This window comes from Megalobrama amblycephala, linkage group LG17 (assembly GCF_018812025.1).
Source record: "Megalobrama amblycephala isolate DHTTF-2021 linkage group LG17, ASM1881202v1, whole genome shotgun sequence".
In the NCBI taxonomy this organism is placed as follows: Eukaryota; Metazoa; Chordata; class Actinopteri; order Cypriniformes; family Xenocyprididae; genus Megalobrama; species Megalobrama amblycephala.
In genome coordinates, this window is record NC_063060.1 from 980551 (window position 1) to 996878 (window position 16328).

General features: G+C 33.1%; 2 protein-coding genes across 4 annotated transcripts in view; both read right to left on the reverse strand.

Annotated features, from left to right (window-relative positions):
* Window positions 1–1398: 1398 nt before the first annotated feature.
* On the reverse strand, window positions 1399–6758 carry ndufa13 (NADH:ubiquinone oxidoreductase subunit A13). The gene is made up of 5 exons (XM_048164254.1): window positions 6575–6758; window positions 4395–4473; window positions 4246–4317; window positions 1771–1840; window positions 1399–1629 (listed from the first exon to the last, which is right to left on the reverse strand). Exons 1-5 carry the CDS (start codon window positions 6666–6668, stop codon window positions 1510–1512), a joined length of 435 nt encoding a protein of 144 aa, XP_048020211.1. The 5' UTR covers window positions 6669–6758; the 3' UTR covers window positions 1399–1509.
* A 1960-nt stretch (window positions 6759–8718) lies between these two features.
* Window positions 8719–16328, reverse strand: part of LOC125250197 (transcriptional repressor p66-alpha-like) — a 35319-nt gene continuing 27709 nt past the window's right edge. For 2 of the 3 annotated variants that reach the window (XM_048162667.1, XM_048162666.1), the window contains exons 9-11: window positions 14853–15202; window positions 14547–14775; window positions 8719–9741 (exon numbers count right to left, since the gene is read on the reverse strand). In XM_048162667.1, coding sequence (XP_048018624.1) covers window positions 9605–9741; window positions 14547–14775; window positions 14853–15202 — 716 coding nt within the window. In that variant the 3' untranslated portion in view covers window positions 8719–9604. The remainder of the gene's footprint in view (window positions 9742–14546; window positions 14776–14852; window positions 15203–16328) is intronic. The other variant, XM_048162668.1, reaches the window with a different exon arrangement.

The following is a 16328-nucleotide window of genomic DNA, read 5'->3' on the forward strand; positions in this document are numbered from 1 at the left end:
TTTCCATGCACTGGAAGATCTTTGTTTCCATGGTGATTCAGAGTAAATTGTAACACTTTATATTAAGGTTCTATTTGTTAACATTAATTAACGATATTAAACTATTTTTTAATTCAATTAGCTAAATGTACTGTATTTTTAGTTCGATAATGTTTATTTAACATTTTTTTTAACAGTTTATTTAATATTTTGTATTTTTAGGGGATTTTATGGCACTAAATTATATTTATGGAATAGTTATAATCCATTTATTACTTGTTAACCACTGTTTGAGCATAGACCTGAAAATTAAATTTCGACCTGAAAATGAAATTTCCACATTAAAATTGAAAATTAAATTTCTGTCATAAATCTTGAATGCTTTGGATAACAGACTAATGTTCGGTTATTATTGCTGAAGTGAAAAGTTTAAAAAGTAAAAAAAAAAAAAATTATAGAAGTTTAAGATTTTTATTATGAAAAATGCACAAAAATACTATTTTTTAAATTTTATATGAAATATATATTTTCCAAAATATGTTTTACATTGGAACTGTGAGGAAATCTAAACAAGTTGTGTTCCAAAAAATGAGCTTTTAGTAAGATTTATTTGGTTGTAGTACCAAACACTTCCACTAGATGAGATTCATTTCCCATTTATTTCCAATGCGCTCATTTTTGACTGCGAACAATACAATTGTGACTTTTTTTCAGCACCATTTAACCTTTTCAAAACATGTCCATGATTTTTTGTGATCGCATAGCAAGTTCCGATAAAGTAAAAAATTCTAAAATACAAAACGTAATTTTTAGGAAAAAAAAGACCAAAGATAATTTTAGAGAGGGTTAGTGGACAATCATGAACAAACAATGAATGGTTGAACTATGGGACTGTTTACACGACACCGTTTTCAACTAAACGCAGAAAATTATGCATTTTGACCGTTCATTTACACGACCTGAAAACACAAACCTTTGAAAACGGGTTTCAAAGTGCAAGTTTTTTGAAAACGGTACCATTATCGTCTCTGTGTAAACTACAAAAATTAAAGTTTGTGAAAACGGTGACGTCATGTGCATGTGTGTTACGTGTTCAGGCACATAGCGTTTCTTTACATCGCCATCTACTGGTCTGCCAGCAGAATACAGTGTTTTAGTTGTTTCGTGGATCCATCTGAACGGGGATCGATTTCACAACATTGTCATCTGTACGTGAAAGATGCAAAGGAAAAACTTCTGTTTTCGTACATGGTTGTCGTGTAAACGTATCCTAATGTTAACGAAGATGAATAAATACTGTAATAAATGTAATGCTCGTTATTAGTCCATGCATTAACTAGAGTTAACTAATGGAACCTTATTATAAAGTGTTACCGAATAAATGCAACACCCTAAATAACGAGGAAAGACACGAAAGCATTTGAGAGGAAAGTAAAGATATTTAATATGGAAACATTTACAATGTGAACAGAGAAACACACACACGTCTCCAGGCAACAGCGCAGAACGGGATGCTGGGATAGCTGCCGTCTACACGTACCACTGGAAGCCAAACTTCTTCTGGAGCATCTCCTCACGGGGTCGAAGGTTAAAGAGCTCCTCTGTGACCGGAGGAACCCAGCGGTCTGTGTGGAACGCCTTCTCTCCGACCTGAGACACCAGAAGACATCAACGCTTTAAAGACCAGAAACTCTTTCCTGTGAATGAACTCAATGATTGTGACAGAAGCTCATGAATCATGTGATCATGTTCATCATCTGAACACAGAAACCCAATAAAACGTGTCAGAACCTTCCAGCCGGGAACGTCCTTCATGATCACAGCTTCCTCCTCCAGGTTCTCACGAAGCATCCGTAACGTTCTGGAGGAGGAACAAACACAAACCTCTACATTAATCAGCTTTTCTGAACACGCCCCCTGTCTGTCATTGGTCAGTCTGTCACACAGTCCCGCCCCCAAACTCACGTGAATGGTCGAGGCAGAAGGTGACAAAGTAAACATGCTAATTCATGCTAGCAACATGTTAAAACTTACTAACAACATGCTAATTCATGGTAACAATGTGCTAACTTGTTAGCAACATGCTAATATTAGTGTTAAAGCTTACTAACATGCCAATTCATGCTAAAACGTGCTAAAACTTACTAACATCATGTTAAATCATGCTAGAAATGTGCTAAAACATTAACAACACGCTAATGTTAGAAATGTGTTAAAGCTTACTAACATCATGCTAATTCATGCTAACAACAAATGCTAAAAATGTGCTAAAACTTACAAACAACATGTTAATTCATGCTAGCAATGTGTTAAAAATGTACTAACAACATGCTAATTCATGTTAACAACATGTTAAAACTTATTAACAACATGCTAATTCATGGTAACAATGTGTTAACAATGTGTTAGCAAAAAAATGCTAATATTAGAAATGTGATAAAACATACTAGCATTAATGCTAATTCATTCTAAAAACGTGCTAAAACTTTCTAACATGTTAAATAATGCTAAAAATGTGCTAAAATTTACTAATGACGTTAATTCATGTTAACAATGTGCTAAAACTTACTAGCAACATGTTAAGTCATGCTAACAATGTGCTAAAACATTAACAACAAGCTAATTCATGGTAACAATTAATGCTAATTGATAATTAATGCTAGAAATGTTAAATGTGTTAAAATTTACTAACGACATTAATTCATGATAGTAATGTGCTAAAACTTACTAGCAACATGCTAATTCATACTAACAATATGTTACCTTATTAGCAAAATGCTAAATGTGTTAAAGCTTACTAACAACATGCTAATTCATGCTAGTAAAATGCTAAAACTTACTATCAACATGATAATTCATGCTAGAAATGTTAAATGTGCTAAAATTTACTAACGACATTAATTCAGGATAACAATGTGCTAAAACTTACTAGCAACATGCTAATTAATGCTAACAATATGTTAACTTATTAGCAACATGCTAATGTTAGAAATGTGTTAAATCTTACTAACAACATGGCTAATTCATGCTAGCAATGTGTTAAAACATTAGCAACATGTTAATTCATGATAGCAATGTGCTAAAACTTACTCGCAACATGCTAATTCATGCTAGAAACTAGGGCTGGACCGAAATTCAGAACCTCTAACCGACGTAATTTTCCCATGTCGGTTATTTCGTTTTTTTAATACTGTTAATACTTCCGACTTAAAAACATAGTACAGCGTATGTAGCCACATGACTCCGTCCCGTCCAGTCAGTGGCAAAAAAGCAAAACACGGAGGTTCAACCGGCCGGTTCAACACATAGTGATGGCGCGCGAGCGGTGAGACTTGCGTCTTCACTAAACTTTGTCAGTTGTATGTTTTATGCTTTGGACATTCAAGCGATTAGACGATCGGATGTGTATTATTATATCGAGCTAACGCGCTCGCACAGCTGCTTTGTGGCACACGAACACTCATACAAACAGTAGCTGCGCAATGCGTGAAGATCGCGCGCACTGAGAGGAACACAGAAACTAGTTGTCAGCGCTGTCCAGTGATTTATGACAATAGCAGCTTAGAAACTCAAAAGTTATTATAGCATATGTTTTTCTACTTTTGAAGGAACTATATAAGGAAAAAATATCCCACCTTTAATAGTCATATTTACAGTACAAACCTTGAACTATGAGGGCAAAAAAAATAAATAAAAAAATTAAAAAATCGTTCATTAATCGTAATCGAGGTAAAATGTTCAATTAATCGAGGTTTTGATTTTAGGCCATAATCGTCCAGCCCTACTAGAAACATGTAAAATCATTTTAACAATGTGTTAAAATATGCTAGCAACTTAATAAAACATGTTAACAACATTTGATCGACGTATACAAGTAAAATCTTCAAACTTCAAGCTTTTCAAAGTTATTTCAAACTTGGCTTTATCAAGCCAACATCATAGTTGGTGTTTAATCTTTCACACGTGGCTTTGCTGGAGTTGCTCATGTTTAGAGAGCGTCATCCGTTTGCTCAGAGTCACGAACGGCTGTAAAGGAAAGGTAGTGCAGAAAGCCCTTATATGGAAATTGTGTGGGCGTGTTTTATGCAAATGACTAACCTTGAGCATGCGAATGCTCATTTAGAAGACTACAAAAACACTTTGCTGTCATCAAGTCAATTAATTGCAGAAAGAAAAATGTTATATAGCTTTTAGAAAATAATTTTCATTATTTTGAAATAAGTTTCAGTCTAGAAAGCAAATCTGAGGAGTGCGTCTGATTCTCACCGTCGGTCCTGTTCGGCCTGCAGCAGCGGCAGTAACGCGATCCGAGCCTCCAGCTCCTCGATCTGCAGACGTCTGTGACGAGAAGAAGAAAACAGTCAGTGTGACGGACTCGACTCACAGATGCTAAAGAGCGGCGCGACGAGCCTCACCTGCGCTCACGGTTCCAGCGGAAAAGCCTCCAGTATCCAAACACCAGGATCCCGACGCCAATCCCAAACATACTGTAGCCTGGGAACAACAAATCACTGACTTACATTTGATGGGTTACAGAGCTGCACGATTCACCGATCTCGATTCAAACACCCGTGACCGAGAGCGATTCGTGTGTCAATTAAATCAAGTCTGATCACGCGACCATCAGATCTGGTTCTGAGCCAGAGACTAGAAACGGTCTTTTCAACCACACAGAATCACATTCATATTATCACTGAAGGACTGGGATAAACGTTTATTGTTCAGATATAAACACTGATGTCTACTGGAGTGATCAAAATAGAGCAAATCACCTTCTGAAAGTAAATTTATGCTAGCAATGTGTTAAAACTTATTAACAACATGCTAATTCATGTTAGCAATAAATTAAAATATGCTAGCAGAATGCTAATTCATGTTAGCTAAAACTTACAAACATGCTAATCCATGCTAGCAATAAATTAAAATATGCCAACAACATGCTAATTCATGTTAGTAATGTGTTAAAACTTACTAGCAAAAAAGCTAAATCATGCTAACATGTTAAAACTTACAAACAACATGTTAATTAATGGCATCAATAAATTGAAACATGCTAACAGAATGCTAATTCATGTTAGTAATGTTCTACAACTTACTAACAATACGCTAAATCACGCTAGCAACATGTTAAAACTTACTAGCAACATGGTAATTAATGCTAGCAATGTGTGAAAATTTACTCACAACATGCTAATTCATGCTAGCAATGTGTGAAAACTTACTCGCAACATGCTAATTCATGTTAACGTGTTAAAACTTACAAACATGCTAATTCATGCTAACAACATATTAATTCACGCTAGCAATGTGTTAAAACGTACTCGCAACATGCTAACTCATGCTAGCAAAATGGTAAAACTTACATGTTAATTCATGCCATCAATAAATTAAAACATGCTAACAACTTACGAACAATTCATTCTAGCAATGTGTTAAAACTTACTTGCAACATGCTAATTCATGTTTGCAACATAATTCATGGTAACGTGCTAAAACTTACAAATGAGTTTAATTCATGCTAGCAATAAATTAAAACATGCTAACAGCATGTTAATTCATGCTAACAATTTGCTAAAACTTACTAACATGCTAAATCACGTTAGCAACATACTAAAACTTATTAAAAACATGCTAATTCATGTTTGTATTGTGTTAAAACTTACTAGCAACATGTTAATTCATGCTAGAAATGTTAAATGTGCTAAAATGTATTAACAACATGCTAATTAATGATAGCAATGTGCTAAAACATTAACAACATGCTAATTCATGGTAACAATGTGTTAAAACGTACTAGCAACATGATAATTCATGCTTAAAATGTTAAATGTGCTAAAATTTATTAACAAAATGCTAATTAATGCCAGCAATGTGCTAAAACATTAGCAAAATACTAATTCATGGTAACAATGTGTTAAAACTTACTCGCAACATGCTAATTCATGCTAGCAACATGTTAAAAGAAGCTTGATGCTTCAAATAAAGATTGTATCAATAACATCATTACACCAGTAGGTGGCGACAAGTGACTGTGTGTCAATGAATCACTCAAGTGATTCGTTCAAAACACTGATTCATCCAGTAATGAAACAAGTGAAGTATTTATGAGTGAGTCATTGAATCAACACGTTTTTTAAAATAATAATTCATTAAAATTACACATTTTAATCAGACTGCAGCAATTAACATGTTGTCAGAACCTCTAGTAAATTACATGTTATTTTGTTTAATTGTTTGTTCAGAATCGTGATCTCTGTTGTGATTCTCAGTTTAGTGAATCAATCACACACAGCAGGAGTTTAAACTCACTAAAGCAAGATTCAAACGGTTCCATTACAGGCTACAGTGATGATTATTAATGTAAATATGATTAAACATGATCGTCAGTGAGTCTGAGCTGATCAATAACAGAACAGATGATGTTAATGAGGTCAAACTGACTCTTTAAACGAGATTAAACCCTTCAGATTGTGTTTTATTACGAGTATTTACAGCAGAATCGGTGCGTTTGAGATCATGATGACCAGCTGAACTCTGTGTGTTTAATGAATCACACACTGATCATCGCGTTAAATCTCCTCACGGACGCACGTACCGGACAGTCCTCGTCGCGGCAGGTTCCTCCGGTAATCTACGGGACCGTATCCTCCGGGCGGAGGCATGTCCTGCTTCACCTTGGACGCCGCCATCGCTCCGTCCAGCGCCGCTCCGCTCGCGTCTTCTTCGGCTGCGGTGAGTGTGAACGAGCGCTGCTCTCTAGCGCCTCCTGCCCGCCACACACGCGCACTGCGGGGCGAATGAAGGCCGATGAAGAACAGCACAATCAAATCATTTCATCGCGTTTAATGTTGATCTGATGTGTGTGCTGCTTTGCTGAAGAAACCAACCTGGTTTTAAAGAGGTTTTGGAGCAGTCAGCCTCCAGTTTAAACCCGCAAACCAATAAAAGAGGTTTATTTAGCAGGATTGAGCATCTCATTGCTTTCATTTAAACACTGTCCATAACTATATAATATCGGAGTGTCTATTTATAACAAGTGCAAATAATATCCCTTGCTGGCAAACGCTATTTACACTAACTCAAGTATTATTAACCCTTGTGCGGTCAATATATATATATATATATATATATATATATATATATATATATTTTAAACAAATGTAATTTTACTGTGTTTATTAATGTTTTTACTTCATATTTGTGCAGTTTTTGGAGAATTTATCATTTTTTAAATTTATAAATAAATTTAAAAATACAAAAACAGCTTTTTATGTAAAATTGACTTTATAAAACACCCACATTTCTGGGGATAACATGGATAATTTGACATGGTTTAGTTTAAGATTTTTGCCCATCTTTTGGAAAATGCAGTTTTAAAAGAGTTAAAAAATGATCACTTTATCCAGTAGATGGCAGCAGAGATCCACTATTTGCTATATGACTGACTGAAAGACATCTTTTCACAAGTATTTTCAGCTGGATTCATATCTAAATATTATGAAATCACAATTATAACAATAAAAATTACTTTTTGTCAAAGTTTAGCATTTTTTGCACTGAAAAAAAAAAATCAGTTTTTCAATATTGTTACATTATGATGAGACCCCGCTTAGAAAATGGACAAAATTCATTCTCAAAATCAACATTACTGAAAAAATTAGTCATTATTTATTTATTTATTTTATTTTTTATCATTACTGAAAAAAAAAAAAAAACAGTTTTTCAATGAACTGTGAAAAAACTACAATCCCATGAAGACAATCCATTTAAAAACCATGGAGAAATATAAAATGTTGATTATATCTATAGAAACAATATATTTGAAGTTTATTGCAAAATATGCATAGGCCTATATGGGCCATTCTACAGAGTTGGAAACATCTTGAAATTATTATTTTTTTCCCCACAAATTTTTATGTATGCAAATTGTATAATATCCAATATTGTTACATTATGATGAGACCCCACTTAGAAAATGGACAAAATTCATCCTCAAAATCAACATTACTGAAATTTTTTTTTTTTTTCAGTATAAAAAATTGCTAAACTTTGACAAAAAGTAATTTTTTTTGCTATAATTGTGATTTCATAATATTTAGATATGAATCCAGCTGAAAAATACTTGTGAAAAGATGTCTTTCAGTCAGTCAAATAGCAAATAGTGGAGCTCTGCTGCCATCTACTGGATAAAGTGATCATTTTTTTACTTTTAAAACTGCATTTTACAAAAGATGGGCAAAAATCTCACACTAAACCATGTAAAATTATCCATGTTATCCCCATGAATTAAAGTTAGAAATGTGGGTCTTTTATAAAGTCAATTTAAATAAAAATCTGTTTTTGTATAAAAACCTATTAAATCCTCCAAAAACTGCACAAATATGAAGTAAAAACATCCCATAAGACCTAAAAGAATCTAAAAAGACCCTATAAGGGTCTCGACGCGGGTTCGAATCCCATGACTAATTCAAAGTTATAATTTAATAGTAATTAAAAGTTATATAATATATACATTGTTAAATGCCACAGACAAAACCACGTTTTTCTTCTTATTATTGTTAGTTTGTGGCAGACAAGAGGCTAGATATGACAACATTCAGAAGTATTTGTGTATTCTGATGAGATGAACAATGAATCGCAAACATTTTATCTGATGTGAGATGAAGGTGAAATCCACAGGAATCAATGCAACTGGAATCATGATTTCACTGGAACTGAATGAAGATCTCCAGGCAATGAAAGGGTTAAACTTTTTATTACAGGAACAAAGATCAATCTAACAAACTGTAACTTTGTACATGTTGCAGGAAATGCGTCACTCTGTGTCTGTTCGTAACCCTGAAAACAAAACAAAATGACAAACGCTTTGGTGACATCATCCGTTCAGTGGGCGGGAACATCATGAATATTTAAACCTAAACCTCACGGGCCTATAGGAATAATGCTTGAGGTTTAGAGTGCACAGATTAACCAATCAGAGCTGGACATTCTTCATCATAATCATCATCATTAGATGTTAAATGCGTCTCAGATGCTTTAAACAAAATGAGCAGCTCATCAAATAATAATCTGAGGATACCAATGATCTTTTAATTAAAGCAGTTATTAATGGAATCATCTCAGAAACTATTTGAAGCAACTGTTTAATATTTATATTCATATATATAGAGAGCGAATCCACAATATAATCCTTACTGACTGCAAAAATATGAACAAATGTGTGAAACTTCAACTGACTCAAAACTCGGAAAACTAATTAATTTAGACAAACTATGAGTTGCGACAATTAAAACAAATGCGTGTTTGGGTCAAACGTGTGACGACAAACATCCTTCAACACACTCGTATAATTTAACAGTCAAAGAAATCTAAATAAAAAATAAACACACACACAAACACAAACCCTGAACGCGCCTCGTTTGCATCCATCAGTTTGTTCCGTGATGTTTTTGGTTTGTTTTCAGTCTTTTCCTCTTGTTCTGAAAGAGTCTTTTATATTCGCGGGAGCAGAAGTGATCCGGATCCGGTTCAGTACAAACTCACCCGTGAGAGTGAAGAGCCCTTGGATGAATAAACCTGGAGAAGCGGCTCAGCGCTCCGGCGTGAATCCCAGAGCCTCACTTCCTTACTTCCAGGTGTTTGCGGGCTGTGAGACGGAGCGAGACGGGATCATGTCGAGCAGATACTCTCTGTGACGCTCCACCGCTGACGACGACGTCTTGTGCACCGACAGGCTGGGGTTCACGTAGGCCATCGTCACACCTGCCACACACACACACAATTATTTAACCCCGTTTATGTCCATGAGGGATCGTTCTCCGATCGAAACTACAAACTTTAATTTGAAGCAAAAATGTATTTGAAAATCAGACAGAAAGATTGAACTGTGAAAGAACTACAAATCCCATGAAGATATAATCCAATTAAAAACCATGGAGAAATATAAAATGTTGATTATATCTATAGAAACAATATATTTGAAGTTTATTGCAAAATATGCATATGAGTTGAAAACATCTTGAAAAAAAAAAAAATAAATTCCACAAATTTTGTGGGAATTTGTGGTGGAATTTTCTGCACAGAATCATGGGTAATGCAGTTTTTCAATTCTGCTGTTAAATTTGATTATTTTAAAAATAATAAGTTGAAATAATGCAAATAACAAAAGCATAAACCATCGATTAACGCCCTTGTAGCTCACAAAAAAATTTCCACAAATTTTGTATGTAAAAATCCAAGATACACATTTCTAGTAATTGTGCAGTTAATTCTCATATTGAATTTTCAGAAAGTTTTGGAATATTTTTCATTTCCCCAAATTTGTCACTACCGAAACACAATAATAAATAATTTAATAAGAAGGGTCACATTGACCTATTAAAAATGTATTTTTTGCTATTTTTAAACAGTTTTCACAGGTAAATCAATAACAATTACAATTTTAACAATATTTCAAGTGTGATTTATGAGATTTGTTGTATTTGAAGAAGCCGATCTTTCTTTGAGCATAACCAAGTCATAGCAATTAGTTTAAAAAAGTATTAGAATTTTTTCAGTTTTGTTATAACTTTTGATCACAAGGTGGTGCTGGTCCGAAACTTCTCATGCTCCTTCAGGGCATTGTCCTGATGACCCATACCAAATTTATGAATTTTGGTCAAACCCATCAGAAGTTATAAGCAAAAATAGCATTTTTCATATCTCCACTCCAGTAGGTGGCGCTGTGCCGAAACACTGTATGATGCCTCAGGTCATGCATGAAGACACATACCAAGTTTGGTCTGAATATGTCAAAGCATTGTAAATACACTTCAAGAGTCGTTTTTGCATCATATCTCAAATTCTTTGCTCCGGCATACGAAAACGGTTTGACTTATCGACTTGAAATCCATAACTTTTTGTCGGCATGGTCTGAAGATGATACGGTTCGATTTTGGTGAAAATCGGAGCAACGGTCTAGGAGGAGTTCGAAAAAGTAGGTTTTTAAAGAAAAACAATTGGCGGACAGGAAGTTCAGCTGACATGGCAAACTTGATATCTATTTTCTCAGCATGACCCACAGAATCTACTGAGACCAGATTCATTCCAATCAGTTAACATAGTCAAAAGTTATTAGCATTTTTGTACTTTGACCACAAGTGGCGCTGGTCCGAAACTTCTCAGGCTCCTTCAGGGCATTGTGCTGATGACCCATACCAAGTTTCGTAACGATACGGTAATGCGTTCGTAAAATACAGCATTTTAGCACAAAATTCAAAATGGCCGACGGCCAAAATGTCCGATATGGGAAAATTGGTTAGCACACTCAGCATGATGCCCCGAATCCAACGAGACCAAATTTAATTTTTGGCCAAACCCATCGAAGTTATAAGCAAAAACATAAATTTTTCTATCTCCGCAAAGGTGGCGCTGCGCCGAAACGCTTGTTGCCTCAGGTCATGCTTGTGAACAGGTACCAAGTTTGGTCTGAATACGATAAAGCGTTGCGGAGATACAGCATGTCTATTTTCACAAGCACTGTACAATTTGCGCGTGTTTTTCGAAAACGGTTGAGGAATCAACTTGTTCCATATTTTTGTCGGCATGGTCTGAAGATATCTGGTTCAATTTTCGTGAAATGATAACGGCCTAGGACGAGTGAAAAAGTACGTTTTTCAGAAAATTCAAAATGGCGGAAAAATTTTCATGACGGAAAATGACGTCATATGGTGCAATCGATTCGTCTTGACCCAAGGAATCAGAGGAAAAAAGAATGATTACGTCAAAAGTTATTAGCTACATAAGTGCAACTTTGGAACTTCGCTAAAGGGATTGAGATAGAGACCAAATTTGCATGGACATAGCTCAGACTGTCCTCTAACTGGTGCCAATTTCATAACTTTCCCGAAGCGGTTCTATGGGCTGTCATAGACTTTAATAAAAAAAAAAAAAAAAAAAGAACGCCACAATAACTAGGTGCCTCCGCACCTGGTGCTTGGCCCCTAATTTTAACAATATTTCAAGTGTGATTTATGAGATTTGTTGTATTTTGAATCCAATCTTTCTTTGTAAAGTCTAAAGTTTATCAAAGATGATAATCAGCACATGGTTATCTAACACAGTTCTGAAGTTTCGGTCATGACAGTAATGTGTCGGTAATGACCACATCACATGACACAATTTACTCACACAAAACATAAAAACTAAATTTAAACTGGAATTGTGTTTATTTCACTTAAATAAATGATTATGTTTTGTTTTGTCCAAACTTCACCAAGTTTGCTTAATTGCCGCTCAGAAAATCAGCACATGTTATCTAACACAGTTTGTTACACACATAAAAACTAAATTTATGTAACACCCAAAAAAGTTTGTTTAATTGCGTTTTGTTAGTGACCTTAAAGTTGCACACAGATTTTCAGACTTTTGAACACATTTAACTCAGAATGATGATCTATCTGCTGTGAAAGAGAGGCTGTGAGAGGAATATTTCCTGATCAGAAATGTAGAAGTGTGTTAAAATCAGTCTCATTTCAATGAACTAAAACACACACTGTTCCGGTAGGGACACTTTTTTTTTTTTTTTTTTTTTTTACATTAAGTTTCATGATTTAAAATAAAATAAAATAAAATAAAATAAAATAAAATAAAATAAAATAAAATAAAATAAAATAAAATAAAATAAAATAAAATAAAATAAAATAAAATAAAATAAAATAAAATAAAATAAAATAAAATAAAAAAAATTTTTTTAACTTCAATTTTTTAAAAATCAAAAATATATATTTAAAAACAACAATGGAAAAAATTACAAAAATGACTTTAATATTTTCAGTTGAAATTTAGTGTTTAGGGTTCAGGACAGACTCCTCCCAATTGAAAGTACCCAATAAATGATGATTTTAAATATATTAATCTTACTGATATTTTAAATATTATTGTGGGATTCAACAGATAATTACGGAAGAGGATTAGGGCCAAGCAATAATAAAAAAATAAAACCATCTCGAGGTTAAAGTTGTTAAATTTCAAGAAAAAACTCGTTAAATTTCGAGAAAAAAGTCGAGATAAAATGTTGAGAATAAAGTCATTAAATTACGAGAAAAAAGTCGTTAAATTACGAGAACAAATTCGTTAAATTATGAGAAAAATTTTAAATTTCAAGAAAAAAACGAGATAAAATGTTGAGAATAAACTCGTTAAATTACGAGAAAAAAACTTGTTAAATTTCGAGAAAAAAGTCGAGATAAAATGTTGAGAATAAAGTCATTAAATTACGAGAAAAAAGTCGTTAAATTACGAGAACAAATTCGTTAAATTATGAGAAAAATGTTAAATTTCAAGAAAAAAACGAGATAAAATGTTGAGAATAAACTCGTTAAATTACGAGAAAAAAACTTGTTAAATTTCGAGAAAAAAGTCGAGATAAAATGTTGAGAATAAAGTCATTAAATTACGAGAAAAAAGTCGTTAAATTACGAGAAAAATGTTGTTAAATTTCAAGAAAAAAGTCGAGATAAAATGTTGAGAAAAAAGTCGTTAAATTACGAATTTGTTCTCATAATTTAATGACTTTTTTCTCGTAATTTAACAACTTTAATCTCGAGATGGTTTTATTTTTTTATTATTGCTTGGCCCTAATCCTCTTCCGTAGATAATAGAAGGATTTTAATAAACATCAAAAATTTGAATACTTAAGTGCCTTTTAAATGTGTTTTATGGGACAGCAGTTTACACCGATTCTGTAGAATCACCCATATACATGTTTTGAGAGTGAAAGGAGACAGATAATAATAATATGAAAATAATATGACATTATTATTATATGACAAATATAATAATATAAATAATATGATAAGATAAAAAAATATACAAGTATGAAGATAATAATAAATTGATATGATATTACAATAATATGAACATTAATAAATTAATATGTCATTATAGAATAAAAATAATAGTAATAAAAAAATAATGTGAAAATAATAATATATGAAAAATATAAATAATATGAAAATAATATATTACAATAATAATAATTTAGATAATATTAAAATAATAATGTGATAATATGATAAAAATAATAATAATATGATTACAGTATGAATAACATGAAAATAATAATGTGATGTAATATTATAGAGCTAAAGAGAACTCTCTGATTGGTGGAATTTTCTGCACAGAATCATGGGTAATGCAGTTTTTCAATTCTGCTGTTAAATTTGATTATTTTAAAAATAATAAGTTGAAATAATGCAAACAACAAAAGCATAAAGCATCGATTAACGCCCTTGTAGCTCACAGGAACTGTCTTTAAGGAAACCTCATGAACTCTGACCCTGAAAAGCGATTCCCACGCGACTTTAAAAAAATGTTTCTTTTTCCCCCTGATTGGTTATTGTGGTATTTTGGGCGGTTCCTGAGGTCTGATTGACAGCACGCCGTCCAGACCGGGAAATAATAATAAAATAATTATATTTAGAAGAAAAAGTTACTAAAAAATGAACTAAAACTGAAACGAAACCTGAAAGCATAAAAACAAATGAAGCGATCATCGTGTCGTCGAGGGAGTTTTGACCAGAATCTACCTGCTGCGCCGCGGCTCCGCTTCCTCCAGCCGGAGGAGGTCATGGGGTCGGCGCTCCTGCTGCTGCCTCTGCTGACCTTTGACCCCTGATGCACTGCATGCTTACCTGGCCTGTTGACCAGTGCGGCGGCCGCCACTGCGTTCTGCAGTTGAGAGGAGGGCGAGAAGGAGTGCGGGACGGCGCGTATCCCGGCCGCAGACTGCTGCACGCTACGGGACGACGGAGAAACCTGGAGGAAAAACATCTGCATCATTTCCTGCCGAACAAACACAGCCGGCTTCACGCAGCGGTGCAGCGACGCCTCACCTGTTTGATGGCTGCAGGGTGGCGGCTCATCGTCTGCTGCAGCGAGCGCTGTTTCACCCCGTGAGCAGAGGAGGAGGAGGATGATGATGAAGAGGCAGGGGGCGTGGCCTGCTGCAGGATGCGCTGCTCAATCTCCTGCTCCTGCTGGAGCGCCTTCACGAACGCCGCCTTCAGCCGATTGGTGTGCTCGGCCTTCAGGACCTTCTTGTGATTGGACGACATGCACTGCTCACACATCGTGGCTCCGCCCTTGTCTTTGCGCCAGCGGCAGGTGAAGTCCGTCTTACACTGAGAGCAGCAGGACGGCTCTCCGGCGCTGACCACTAAACCGGCGTACAGACCCTGTTTACCTGAGACACACACACACACACACACACACACACACACACACACACACACACACACGCACACACATTCATGAATATTATGAAATATGAATATGATAACATCACTGTATGATTATTACTATACTACTAATAATAACAACATGAATAATATGAAAACAATATTACAATATGATAATAATATAATAATAATAATAATAATAATAATAATAATATGAAAACAATATATTACAATAATATGAATATTATGAAAATATGATATGATAATAATATATAAATAAATTGAAAATAATGTTTTATTATGATCGAGAAGTATATGAATTTGAAAATAATATATTATACGATAAAAATAATAAAGTAATATGATATGGAAATAATAATAATAATAATAGATTAATAATATGATAATATTACAATAATATGAAATATGAAAATAATATTTTATTATGATTGAGAATTATATGAATATGAAAATAATATATTATACGATAAAAATTATAAAGTAATATGATATGGAAATAATAATAATAATAATAATAATAATAATAGATTAATAATATGATAATATTACAATAATATGAAAATAATATTTTAATATGATAAAAAATTATTTATGAAAATATATGATACAAATAATAATATGAATTTTTGAAATCATTAATATTTTGAAAATATGATAATATTATGATAATATAAATATTATGAAAACAATATTTTATTATGATCGAGAATTATATGAATATGAAAATAATATATTATAATACGATAAAAATAATAAAATAATATGATATGAAAATAATAATAATAATAATAATAATAGATTAATAATATGATAATATTATAATCATTAATAAATATGCTATTATTATAGAATAAAAATAATAGAAATAAATAATATGGAAAAAATAATGTGAAAATAATATATGAAAAATTATAATATTACAATAATAATAATAAAATTGGTAATATGAAAACAATAAGTTAATATCACAATATGAAAAATAATATAAAAATAATAATAAGAAGAAAAGAATACATTACAATAATATGAATATTATGAAAATATATTATGATAATATAAATATGAAAACAATATATTATCAAAAATTATATGAATATGAAAATAATATAT